The 13,045-nt window shown below is 37.6% G+C and overlaps 2 protein-coding genes across 6 annotated transcripts in view; one reads left to right on the forward strand and one right to left on the reverse strand.

The window, feature by feature from the left end:
* Nucleotides 1–5,041, forward strand: part of STK24 (serine/threonine kinase 24) — a 70,419-nt gene extending 65,378 nt beyond the window's left edge. Inside the window, exon 11 of the mRNA XM_075590817.1 lies at nucleotides 97–5,041. Within this exon, the coding sequence (XP_075446932.1) occupies nucleotides 97–133 (37 nt within the window). The 3' untranslated portion in view covers nucleotides 134–5,041. The remainder of the gene's footprint in view (nucleotides 1–96) is intronic.
* Nucleotides 5,042–12,517: 7,476 nt separating this feature from the next.
* Nucleotides 12,518–13,045, reverse strand: part of FARP1 (FERM, ARH/RhoGEF and pleckstrin domain protein 1) — a 232,135-nt gene continuing 231,607 nt past the window's right edge. For all 5 annotated transcript variants that reach the window (XM_075590818.1, XM_075590819.1, XM_075590822.1 and 2 more), the window contains one exon: nucleotides 12,518–12,935. In XM_075590818.1, coding sequence (XP_075446933.1) covers nucleotides 12,854–12,935 — 82 coding nt within the window. In that variant the 3' untranslated portion in view covers nucleotides 12,518–12,853. The remainder of the gene's footprint in view (nucleotides 12,936–13,045) is intronic.

The following is a 13,045-nucleotide window of genomic DNA, read 5'->3' on the forward strand; positions in this document are numbered from 1 at the left end:
TTCCTGCTTGGGAAGCCCTTCATACTCATAGCTTTTCAACAGAGAATCTACTAATAAACAAGTCCTAATCTTGTTTCTCGTTCGCTTTTATTTCAGATTTTCGATCAATGGCGCAAACTCTCCCTCACACTGAAGTTTTTTTTTCATTTCCCCCCACCCCCCTTCAAAGACCGCCGGAAGTTGCATTGCCCTCACCCGTCTGAATTTCCACAGTTCACCGAGAGTTCTAGAACGTGGACATCCCTGAATATTCAGTGACTTTAGATTGCGTTTTCACCTTCTTAAAGCTATAGTTTTTATGATTTGAGTTGTTACTATATTTTAATCATAGTGCAAATATTTTATCAGTTAAAAAAAAAAAAAAACGAAAAAAAAACAAAAAAAAAAACACCATAACCTGAAATGTATATGGAGTACTGTGATAAGGCAAATGAAGATATTGTGAATGCTCAGGTATCTTGCGTTAAGCAGTCAGTTCCGGTTGGCGATGAAATAGTTCTGTTGGATTCCTGTACAGAAATGTATATAGCAACATTTTTACTGAATCTGGAGCCCTTTTAGCATGCCTAAGGCATCCCTGTGTGCAAGCAGGCAAGTCCTTCTGTAGATAATGTCCGAGGAGTAAATATTGGACAGGCCATACCTAAGTTTTACATTTTTAATGACATGATTTTCTCATGTACTTGCAAGCTTCACCTGAGAGATGGATGTTACTGTACATGCAACCAATTTGTACCGTGGCACAATTTACATTGTAAATGTATTGGTCTCCTTCCTTTAAAAAGTGAATGATGGCATTTTAGAAATGTATTGAATATCTGTTTTCAGCTTTAATCTCTCTAAAATATAGTTGTACATGCTATAACAGGCAGGGATGGGTACCAACAGACCAGGTTTTCAGGATCTCTGTGTAAGTATGTTTGAAACTTGTAATTAGTATACAGTGCTTAGTTATGGGAAAATAACACAACTTGCAAAGGAACAGAGTGCAATGTTTTCTACGCAATTACACACGCTTGAAGTGTGTTCACACACAATGTGTAAAAAAAGAAGACTGTGATCCCTTTACTGAAAGATAAAAATAATTGGTATTACAGTAAGCATGGCATATTGGCAAGTGTTTGGTCTTGAATTCACAAGCTTGTTTCTTTGATTCCAGGCCGCACCGCCTTACTAGTACTGTACTCTTAGCAAAATCACTTTGTCCTACAGTATATTCAAGAAGCGGTACTATCCCGAAATACAGGGGTGCTCAACTCCAGTTGAACCAACAGGTTCGTTTTGAAAGGATATCCCAGCTTCAGTCTTTGACTGAGCCACTGTTTGAGCCACCTGTGCTTAAGCTGTGATAGCCTTAAAATCTGACCTGTTGGTGGGGTCTTAGAACTTGAGATGAGCACCCCTGCCCTACGACACCATCTGGCACTAGAAGGTATTTTATGGAATAACACTGCTAAATATGGACCTTTACCACCATGCTAATCTGCTTTCCCAACTGTCCCCTTTTGGGGCTTTATTAGAGGTTGCAGGTGCCACCCTAGAAAGAGGCTGCTCTAAGGTACTTTTTAAGATTGAAGGATGCTAAATAAAATTACAAAGGTGTTATTAGTCCCCCTATAGAATTAGTTTCATTAGAGCTGGTCTCCGACTCTTCTGCTTGCAGTTATGCCATTTGTTTGTGCATATCATCAGTTTACTGTCAACATGTTATTAGAAACCGAATTATAGCATACATATAGGTTGATGGCATAGATATGTACAGCATTACTCTGCAAAAAGGGGTCTGCAAAGATGCATACCTCTTCTGCTCTGAAAGGATTGACAGATAAGGTCTATACTGTGTCAATGCAGCATTTATTTCTGTCCTAAGGCAGTTTATCACGGGAACGTCACTATAGCTGTTCAAATTGATGGCTTGCCTTTTTAATAACAGATGCTAGAAGGAATTTGAATCGCTATCCCACCTATATGTCTGTACGTTCTTTCACAAATAAATGTTGATGAAACGTAAACCTGTTTTCAACATGTGCTTAATAATGTCAATTTACGTTTTACAGCGGTTAAAACAATGTATGTTCTTTGGACCAAACTCAACCCAGTGATATACTTTTTGTTTTGGAAATGTTAAAGGAGCAGTCCCTCTTGGTGCTTATTTCAGGTCCGGGGACACCTAGGTTCCTTACTTGCCTAGGGAGGGGTTGCTGGTTACATCTCTTGGTTGTTTCATTGCCCGCTTCACACGACCCATTAGGCAACGTGTAACGTGGAAGATTTTGTTTCCCCTGCAGGGGATGCTACTGGCATCACCTTTCCTGGTAAGTATCTCGATAAACGTGTAAAGAAAACGGGAGACCGATGGGGATGGGGGTAGAAAAAAAGCAAGAGGGATTGCTTATTTAGTTGTAAATATGGCAAGCTGGAACATGGGAGGATATGCTGTAAACGTCTTTTTTTTTTTTTTGCCATATCGAGTATCCTGCAGAATCTCTCCTTCCTTTGACGCACTGGAGAGACAGCAGTGAGCTAAAGGCAGAGGAAACACTGTCATGCATGCCCCCCATGTAATGTCTTTTGTTGAAAAGAAACTCTAAGAAGCCAAAAAACAGTTTGCTTTAGGAATAATAATTCCATTTATTTAAAAAATAAATAAAAAATAAAATGTTTTAGATCTAAGTGGGAGTATGCATTCAAATGTCCTTATTGAGGCATCTACATGGTTAGATCACAGCTGAACTGGCAAGTAACAACTGTGAGCCATATGGTAGTAGTACTGCTATGGTGTACATTTTATAGGGAAAATTCTGTGTTAAATTTATTTTAGTAGCAACCTTTGATGGTAAAGTATGAGTAATTACCTTTTATTTGAATTTGATACGACATACAATATCACTGGATATTATTATTAAGTTGCAGTTAGCAAAGACTCAAACAAAAGTGCTATTCACTCCCCCAGTTCTAACTGTATTGGGGACTGGTTGGTGAAGAAAGGTTTTTCCACCTTATCATTTCAACTTGCTTCATTAACACCATTGGGATCATACTGTAGCAAAGTCATTTTAAACATAAGCTTTGCCCTTTCTAAAATGTATCTTCAAAATTATTAATAAAATATTTAGAGGCAAATATAAAATATGTATATATACTGTACACCATTATGGAGATATTGCTAACCTTTTAATCTTTTAGTGTCTGATCTCATTCATAACACTGCAAATATCAGAGGTTGACCTCTCTCTGTCCCCTCCCCCCTCTCCCCCCCCCTGTCCCGCCCCTCTCTCCCCTCCCCCTCTCCTCTCTCCCCTTCTGTGTCATTTCTGTGTGTTGCACTGCAGCAGTGCAGAGAAAGTATATGTTGGTCCAGAAAAAGTAGATCATTGACCACGACTCATTGAATTTATTTTGGCAGCCTGCCCCTTGGCAGAGATTGTCTCATAGTAAACTACAAATGTGAAATGTTCGGATTAGTCCTTAATGCTATTCTATAAGCACAGATATTAGTATTTATTTAAAGTGGCGGTGGGATGATGATTAGAAGGTCAGCTATTAATACACCAGCTTGAAAGTTCATTTCCTGCCTGAGCCACTTACACAAGCATTGTATCTCCCTGACTTTAATGGGACATACTTGAAAACAAGATGTATATATTTCTTGGTTAAATTAAGCTTTTGCAGGTGGACACATGAAACACAAGCCCAAATTTATTATGCCATGCTAAGCCGTAAAGCATCTTACAGAGCCTTCCAATGAAGGTCAACACTGAACACCACTTTCTTGATTTGGTGCTTAGGAACTTACTCTATATCTGCCGCTCAAGCCGTTTTCAGATTACATTCCCAATTGAAGACAATGGGGAATTTCGTCCGAAAACGGCCCGATGATCTGTTTCGGCAGATATAGAATTAGCCCCTTACTGTTACAACTTTCTGATGCACTTTACTTTTCACTCCTTCTCTGGTGCTGTGAGAGATGCCTGGATTGCAGCAGAGGTTGAAGGACATGCAGGAGTTGTAAATATCCTTGTTTGTTGTTACATTTTGAGCTAGCATGAGAAACTATTGCCGCTATTAATGACTGAAGGAATGCTTAGAAATTTCAAATCAACATTGCCTAAAACTATTCAAAGCTCAGTGTAGTACTTTTCAGCAGTATAATATATGGTACTTTTTTATTTAAGTATTTTTGTTTGTCTATAGACTTCTGGCAAAGTATTTATAAGGTTCTTTTTATATTTAAATTTAACCAATAGGTTGGTTCATAACTGAACTGTTATACAAATATGTTCTGTACCCATAATGTGGACATTTAAGGTAATCTTGAGATTACTTTTTGTTATGTTTTTTTAAAACCTTTAGGAATAAAAACTCGCATTTGATTTTACTATTGTTCTGCCAAATTTTGCATTGAAAAAAAAAAAAAAACAAGCAAATTGTTATGGTTTTAAGTCAATTATGTTGTAAGAAAATATTTCTCTACAGACAGCTAATGTTATGTTTCACATAATTCTAAAGCCAAAAAGAATGAGCCAAAATACAAATTGTACTAACATGTTCTGTACCAAATGTGGATGTTGATGAGAAGCTAAAAATGCCATGTGCTATTGGATCCCCAGGATTTCTGAATCCGTCTTGTACTTAAGCAGATGTCCGCTTTATTTATTCATTTCTTTGGGAACACTTTTTGTACTTGGTACGATACTCGTTTGTTCCATGCTTAAGACTTGTTCTTCTAATGATTCAAGGGAAAGACGCAAGTGTCACAAATCAATTATTTTTGTAACGGTGTGTAAAATAAAATGGTAATGTAGAAAATATTACTGAAACTGTGAGCCAACTCTGCTGGTTTTATACACGTTATTGTAGGTGTTGTCAGAGCAGCACTGATCCATTGTAGAATATGTCCTTTTTAATGTTAATGCAATTATGTTCACAGAAATCAGTAACATATATCTTGTTTTCTGTAACTGCGCTGAAGGTTTATAGCCCTGTATTTAAAGTTGCTTCTGTCATTATATAAACTCCTTGTAAACTTTTAATTGATTTAAAATAAAGGAGACATTTAATGCTGATGTGCTGCTCATGTGATTTATGGGATGTATGCTTCAATTATTAATATGGATCAGAAAAAAAACATTTTATGTTTCAGGAAACCAAGCAGATACGATGTGAAAATGGGCATCCGTAAATATTTTTCATTGATGGAAAGTGCATTAGAGAGAAAATATGTTGAGGGCATCAGATGAACATTGGGCGATATTCCAAACACATTTTCCAAGATCAGTTTTAAATAAACCAGACAGGGCAAGCCACTGCAAGATGGCGGCCACTGCTCCTTTTCAAAAAGAATCCCGTGAAGGCGAACTCACGCTGGAATACAGCCACGGGTGTTCTCTGAATTGGAGAGATCCCAGCAAACTGTATGTACAGAAGATAGCACTCACATAGGCTAGTGTAACAATCACAGTTTCTTCCAAGTTCTCTTGAGAAAGGTCCATGGTTTGGACCAACCCGTCGATCTGGTAAACAACTTTGTGATTTTTACACAAGCCCACGCGACTGCCGTCTTCTGTACATACAGCACTTCTACCTTTTAAAAAAAACACATGAATAGGAAGATCAAATTTAAATATTTTAAAGAATCATGTGACTAACAAATGGATTTTTAGTAGTGCAAGATTTCTGCATCTTACTGCTACCACCTGCTTACTGCAGGTTTGCTTTTATATCAGTGACCGAAAGCAGCCATTTTCCAGCTCTTCCATTTTCAACTAATTGAATTTGTGGATAGAAATTAGCAGTGGAGGTAAAAGTGCAAATAATTTTTTTGAAGCGCTATGCAATAAACCAGGGGTGCGCAAAGTTTTTAACCTGCGCCCCTCCCCGCCTGCTTACCTCCCGACTTGCGAAGGCTCCGGCATCAAATGACATTGCGGGGTCATGTGGCATCACGTTGCCATGGCAATTGCAACGTTGTGCCCCAAATGATGCCGGTTACCATGGCGATGTGTCACCGAAGATCAAGTAGAAGCGGCAGAGTCCTCGCGCGGTCCCCCTGGCATGTAATTTAAATGCCTTGAGGGAGAGCGCGGGACCTCTGTAGCTGCCGCGCCACCCCTGGGAATTCTCCAGCGCTCCACTTTGCACACCACCTCTATAAACCACCAAATATCTGTGATATAGAGGACACAAAATACTCTTGCAAATGGAGAAGGCATCAAAATTAGGTCATGTTTGCATTATGGGTGATTTTAATTATCCAGACAGACTGGGGCAATGAGATTCGCATTACAACAAAAGGAAACAGGTTTTTGGGGGTGCTTTAAGACAATTGCATGACCCAAAGTACTCAGGAACCAACGAAGAGAGGGGCAATACTGGATTTTGTAATATCAAACAATGTTGAAGTAATAACAAATATTCAAGTCTGGGAACATTTGGAAAATAGTCTAATTTGAAATAAATTATCAAAAAACATAACATGGTTTAAACAAATTGACATTTTTGAAAGGCAGATTTGAATACATTTAGGAATAAACTACAAGGAATAAATTAGGATGAGGTTTTGTAGGGAAAATGGGGAAGCTAAATGGGCAGGCTTCACAAAATTGTTAGAAAAGCACACTTATCAGTGTGTACCCTTGGGTAATCAATATAAAAGAAATGAGTTAACCAATGTAGCTAAATAAACAGGGGAGGAAATAGAAAACTAGAGGCAGGCATTTCGATTCTTAAAGTTAGAAGGGACGGAGGCTTCATATCACAATTATAAGAAATGTAACTAAAGTTGCAAAAGTAAGATCAACCCTAAAAAATTCTTTTAAGTACCTTAATAACAAAACAAAAAATAGAAATGAAAATATAGGACCTTTTCAGTGTGAGATGGGCAGGCAAATTATTGGAGATAAAGAGCAGAGGTATTAAACATTCTTTGCCTCTGTATTTACCACAGAATTCATTGCAATAATAGTGCTACAGGAGGAAACCACCATCTCTCTATTAACGAACAATTGGTTAACTGAGGAAGTTCATAGGTGGCTTGATAAAATGAAAGTAAATAAGGCACCTGTCCCAGATGGCATGAGCCCAAGAGTTCTTAAGGAGCAAAGTTCCATAATAGCCAAACTATTAATATTCAAGGACTCCATTTCCACAGGCTCAGTACACAAGATTGGCATAAAGCAGATGTGGTGCCTATATTTAAAAAGAGAGTCAGACCACAATCGGGGAATTACAGACCTGTAAGCCTAACATCAATAGTGAGGAAGCTACTTAAAGATTTGGTATGGGATAATCAGGAAGACCTAATAGAAAACTAAATTAGTAATAGTCAGCATGGATTTATGAAGGATAGGTTGTGCCAAACTAAGTTTGTTTCTTTGAAGAGGTAAGTAGGAAGTTAGACCAGGGTAGTAATGCAGTTGATGTGGCCTAATTAGATTTTGTGAAGACTTTTAATATGGTTCCAAATTAGGTTAGTGTACACAATAAATTAAATTGGACTCTAAAAATATTTGCACCTGGATTGAAAACTGGTTGAAGGATAGACAACAGAGAGTTGTCATATATGGAACTTTTTCAGGTTGCGCTAAAGTTATGAGTGGAGTACATCAAGGATCAGTACTGGAACACTTTGCTTTATAACTTGTTAATATTAATAATTAATAACGTTGAGGTTGGAATAGAGAGCCAAGTCTCCATCTTTACTAATGACACTAAATTGTGTAAGGTTGTAGAATCAGAGCAGGATTTAATTTCTCTCCAGAAGGATTTGGATAGACTGGAAACTTGGGCAGGTAAATGGCAGATGAGGTTTAATGCAGATAAATGTAAGGTTATGCATATGAAAAACAAAAATAAGAAGGCAACTTACAAAATTAAACGGTAATAAATTAGGAGAATCCTTGATGAAGGATTTAGGGGTGCTTGTAGACAGCAGGCTTAGCTATGGTGCCGAAAGTCATGCAGTAGCTGCAAAGAAAACAAGATCTCATCTTGCATTAAACGGAGAATGGATGGAAGGGAAGTAAACATAATTATGCCCCTTTATAAAGCATTCATAAGACCACAACGTGAATATGGAGTACAGTTTTGGCCACCACTACATTAAAAAAAAGTCATTATGGAACTAGAAAAAGTGCAAAGAGCCACCATATTAATAAAGAGGATGGATTATCTTATTTATGAGTAGAGGTTAGCTAATTTAGATTTTTTTACATTAGAAAAGAGGCATCTAAGAGGGGATATGATAACTATATACAAATATATTGGGGGACAATACAAGGAGCGTTCAAAACAACTATTCATCCCAAGGGCAGTACAAACAAGGGGTCATACCTTAAGTTTGGAAGAAAGGAGATTTCACCAGCAACAAAGAAAAGAGTTATTTACAGTAAGGACAGTTCAAATGTAGAATTCATTACCCATGGAGACTGATGGCAGATACAATAAATATCTTTAAAAAAAAAAAAAAAAAAAGTTGGTCATCTTTTTAGAAAGGAACAGTATACAGGGATATATCAAATAAGTAAACATGGGAAGGATGTTGATCCAGGGAGCAATCTGATTGTCAATATTTGGAGTCAGAAAGGAATTTATTTGTCACTTTATGAGATATCATTGGATAATATTTCACTGGGGTTTTTTGTTTGCCGTCCTCAATCAATATACTGTCAATACAAATGTATGATAAATTATCTGTCTTTTTTTCAACTTCATCTACTATTTAACTAATTAAAAGACATTAATCAAAGCAGGTCTGGTTCTGAAGCTGTGAATCAAGTAAGAATTTTGTTGTTAAAGTCAAGTTTCACAATAAATCAACCACAGCCACCCAAATGAAATATACACTACTACGGAAATTGGAGCAAGTGATTTCTTGTAAATCATGATCCTCATTATGGTTTTACTCCAAATGTGAAGGAGGAGATACCAGGGATAAAAGTTGCAAGTCTTCTCCAATGCTCCTCACCCATTCTACCCTCCATCTCCTTTCTTCCTCTGTGTGCCTCCTCTCAACCCCATCATGTCTCATACTCCATGCTTTCATTTTATTTGCAGACCAATAAAGTAGCACATCATGGGTACCAAGTGACATACTTTTGGTTCCATACAAGGACCAAAATGTTGATCTACACCACATTAGTACACTTGGTGTGTACTTAAAATCGATCTTTACACTGAAGTGGCGAATAAGCACACAATTGTGGTTTTCATTGTTTTCTAGTCCAGCTGTAGTGTATAGTTCTTGTACTTAGTCATTCATTTTCTCTGCCCATTCGGACCTACTGTAGCAAGCGTACCAATTTTTTCCTATATCGCCTTATTTTTCGTATATGCACATTTACTCCCTACTATCTAATGCCTCTGACGAGTTATCATGCAGTGGTGGATACGTGGTATCCCGAGTCTCCAGCTTCTCACCTCATTATGTACGAGGCATAGTAGGGGATTTATTTTGAATTTGCACATTCGTTAGAAATCCATCATCGTGCTATTTAGGTTTCAAAAGTTCTGCTCTAGACACCGACACCGGTTTACCACCAAACATTGAATTGTGGGCAAAAACAGATATTAGAGTGCATGAATATTCCAATATTGTAATATTATGAAACTGGGAAACTATGCAAACCGCAAATGTAACATATTGGTCATTTAGAAATAATAAAAGGCTTTATACAAAATGGGTAAAATCCACAGAAAGAGGACAAGTTTTATAACAAACTTTTTTTTTAACGTTTTTGTGAAAACAAGCAATTTCTTGTATGGAACAAAGTTGTGACTAACTTTAAACACTCAGTGTATGTTTCTTTAAAGGTCTTTTCAGTAACAAATGCGTTAATGTCACTGACACTAACATTTTATAGTGGAATCAGCCATCGGGTGTCGATATAGAATTAACAGTGATGTAAAATATTTGAGGTTTCTCTGGCATTAAATGGGACAAATGGGGTTACATAAAGCGTCTTTTCTGACTGCTGTCAACCCATCATCACAGAAAACACAGCATCGCAGGTACACATTACATACTACATTGGTTCTAGCAGGGATTTCCAACTCCAGTCCTCAAATACACCCAACTGGCCAGGATTTAAGGATATCCCTGCTTTAGAACAGGTGGCTTACTCAAAATGACTGTGCCACTGATTGAGCCACCTGTGCTGAAGCAGGGATATCCTTAAAACCTGGCCTGTTGGGTGTACTTGATGACTGGAGTTTGGGAACCACTGGGTTATAGTATTGTTTCTTAAAGTATGGCTTACTGGCCTAGTTTTGTGTAGAAAGTTCAGACAGCTAAATTGGTCCTGGAGAAATGCAGATGCATTTAAGGTAGTTAAACTTTTATTGGAACAACAAAGCATTCTTCTTATATGTAGATTGTACAAGGTTTCAAAACATTAGCAGTCTTTTTGTGACGAGGTGGAACTGCACGTTTAAAGTCAGCTACACCCCAATTAAGAAACAATTTAGAAAGGTTATAAGTGCGTAATGTGTAAATATTAATAATCAAGGTAATTTATACCAAGTGATTGAGTTTCTGCTTTTCCTCTGTGTGCTGCCATGTGTTCTGCATCTCTGCTATACAGCTCATGTCTTATGTTATTTAAGGTACTGCCTGATGAAAGGCAAGATGAAAGGATATCTATTTTTCATTTAAAGCACAGTCATTTAGGAACATTGTACCCTCCTGACATCTACTGTAAGTTCTGTGAAATTACATTGTCCGATACCTTGAATGTCCAGTACTATAAGCGCGGTAACTGGAAAGGCAACATGCCAGCCCCCAGTCCTACTATAAAAAATAAATAATGATTATAACTTACATATGCTTATAAAAACGTTTTGAGTAATTAAAATGTTGGGGGTGTAGCCTCCCTTACCCCTTGCGTTGACGGTTGTATTACTTACTAACCTAAAAGTCACGCTGTGGTGTTGCATAACAGTGGTCACTGGGGGACGTTTTAAGAGCATCTCACACAATATTGAAGGGTTAGAGCGATCCGCCTCCTTTGGAAACTGAAAGCGGGGGGGGGGGGGTGATATCGGCTTTGAGATGCTGGGTTAGGGTGTTCCTCTGTCCGTCTCATGAGGCTTATATTTATATACGTATAAATACTATTTATGGCAACAACTGTGAGAAGGTATTAGAGTTCCTAAATACTGTAGTTTGGCGAGCGATCCTCATCTGAAAATGAAATGGGGAGGTCCCCTTTCAACCTTGGGTGGGGTTTGCACACAATTCTCTTTTATGGATATTGAAATGGCTGCAAGTGGCAATAGAGCCTATGTGAAGGTCTTACAAACGCCAGAGATAGGTGAACAACACTACAATAAGGACCCTAGTCCAGCTATACACTATATTATTCAAATCACTTTATAAAAATGGTTATGCCGCGCCAAAGTGATCTGTTCTGTTGATGTCCATCAATGTGTCCAGTGTTTCTATTTACCGCTAAAGCATTTCTTTACAAAACAATTCTTAGAGGTGGTAATCGGTAGATTGAATAAGAACGCCACTGATTAATGGATTCAAAAAAAAATGTATTCACTTCACTTTATGCATTTTTAGCATTTCACTGAGAATTCTGTAATATGTGAGAAAATAACATTAAGCCGTGGATTGTATCAAAGTCTACAGGGTCTGCCAACCTCTCTCCCCCCCAAAAAAACAATAATAAATATGCATTGTTTAGGGTTACTGTCTATAAAGATGATTAGTTATTGAGGATTTAATATTGCTAGCATTAAAATCTCCAAAAGGTCTTCAGCAATCTGGTACAAACACCCTCAGGTTCTCCGGCCACCTAAAGACCTGCATTGTCCCGAAAAGTTCAGATATATTGTAAACCATAACTATGATGAACGCCTTTCATGCATTAGAAAGTCTCTCAATTCTGCAACCAATACACATCAAGACCTACAGGTTTATTCATTAAACCAGATGGTGTAGATCGGGGTGCTATTGCAGAAAAAGTTCCATGGACGTTAAAGGGCTGATCGGCGCTATCACAGTTTAATGAATACCCCCCTCCTCCCCAAGTCTGGAAAGCAATTACTAGGTTTACCAAGATAGATGTTGTGTTACATCTAATAGGGATTTCACTTGCATGTGTGCTAAATGGTCCAACTATAAAATCACAATACCAAATATTATACATTTAGCAAGCACTTCACCTACAATGAATATCCAACTGTGGAAAGAGTGCAGCAACAATTTCAAAGTGAGCGCGGAGTTATCGAGCATTTAGAAAAATCCCAACCTCCTTTTGTTGTTGTTGCAGTTGATGACCTAATCCTTTTACAGTAACATTTGTGATCAGGATGAATGCAAATAAATGTAGCAGTTCCACTGTTTGGCTTCCAGAAGTAAAGTGATTAAAGTGCTTTGTATGCGTGTAAACCTTTATGGAAACGGCTTCTTAGCAGGACTATTGCATTGAAGAAAAGCTTTATAATGTAGAACACTTGACCTGTTGTAACGTGTACACACACGTGTTTATGTACAATAGAAAGTTAGAGAGAATACCAATACAAGTTTAATTGCTTGCCACTATACTAGAGACAATTTTTTTTTTTTAATGTTGGCACACGTTAAAATTCAAACAGAATGTCAAAATGTATTGTACAATATGCAACCTTCTACCTGCTGTCAGTGACAGGTTAATTTAGAGCAGAGTCAAATATTTAAAAAAGTTTAAAAATGTTTTTGCCCAGACGATGCTGAAAAAAAAAAAGTCATTGCAAAGCAGCCTTCTTGAGGTCTGTGGAACCTTACAAAAATTCAACAAGATTGGGGCTGGTATCAAATCTCTGCTGGAAAAAGCAGCTGGAAAGTTTAGAGCAGGGAATGCTTCCGACTTCAATACATATGGGAGTCTTTGTGACTCAAAAGGCGAGAGCGAGAGGCTGAGTCTGTGGCACTTCGGATAACTTCCATCCATCTGCAAAGCAAGAAGAGAGATTGACAGAATGACCTTGTGCACTTAATGCAAAAGAACGCAAAATAAAACGTCTTAATTTTTTAAAAAAAAAATAGTAATATAGTTGAATT

The sequence above is a fragment of the Ascaphus truei genome, chromosome 3 (assembly GCF_040206685.1).
Source record: "Ascaphus truei isolate aAscTru1 chromosome 3, aAscTru1.hap1, whole genome shotgun sequence".
NCBI classification, from domain to species: Eukaryota; Metazoa; Chordata; class Amphibia; order Anura; family Ascaphidae; genus Ascaphus; species Ascaphus truei.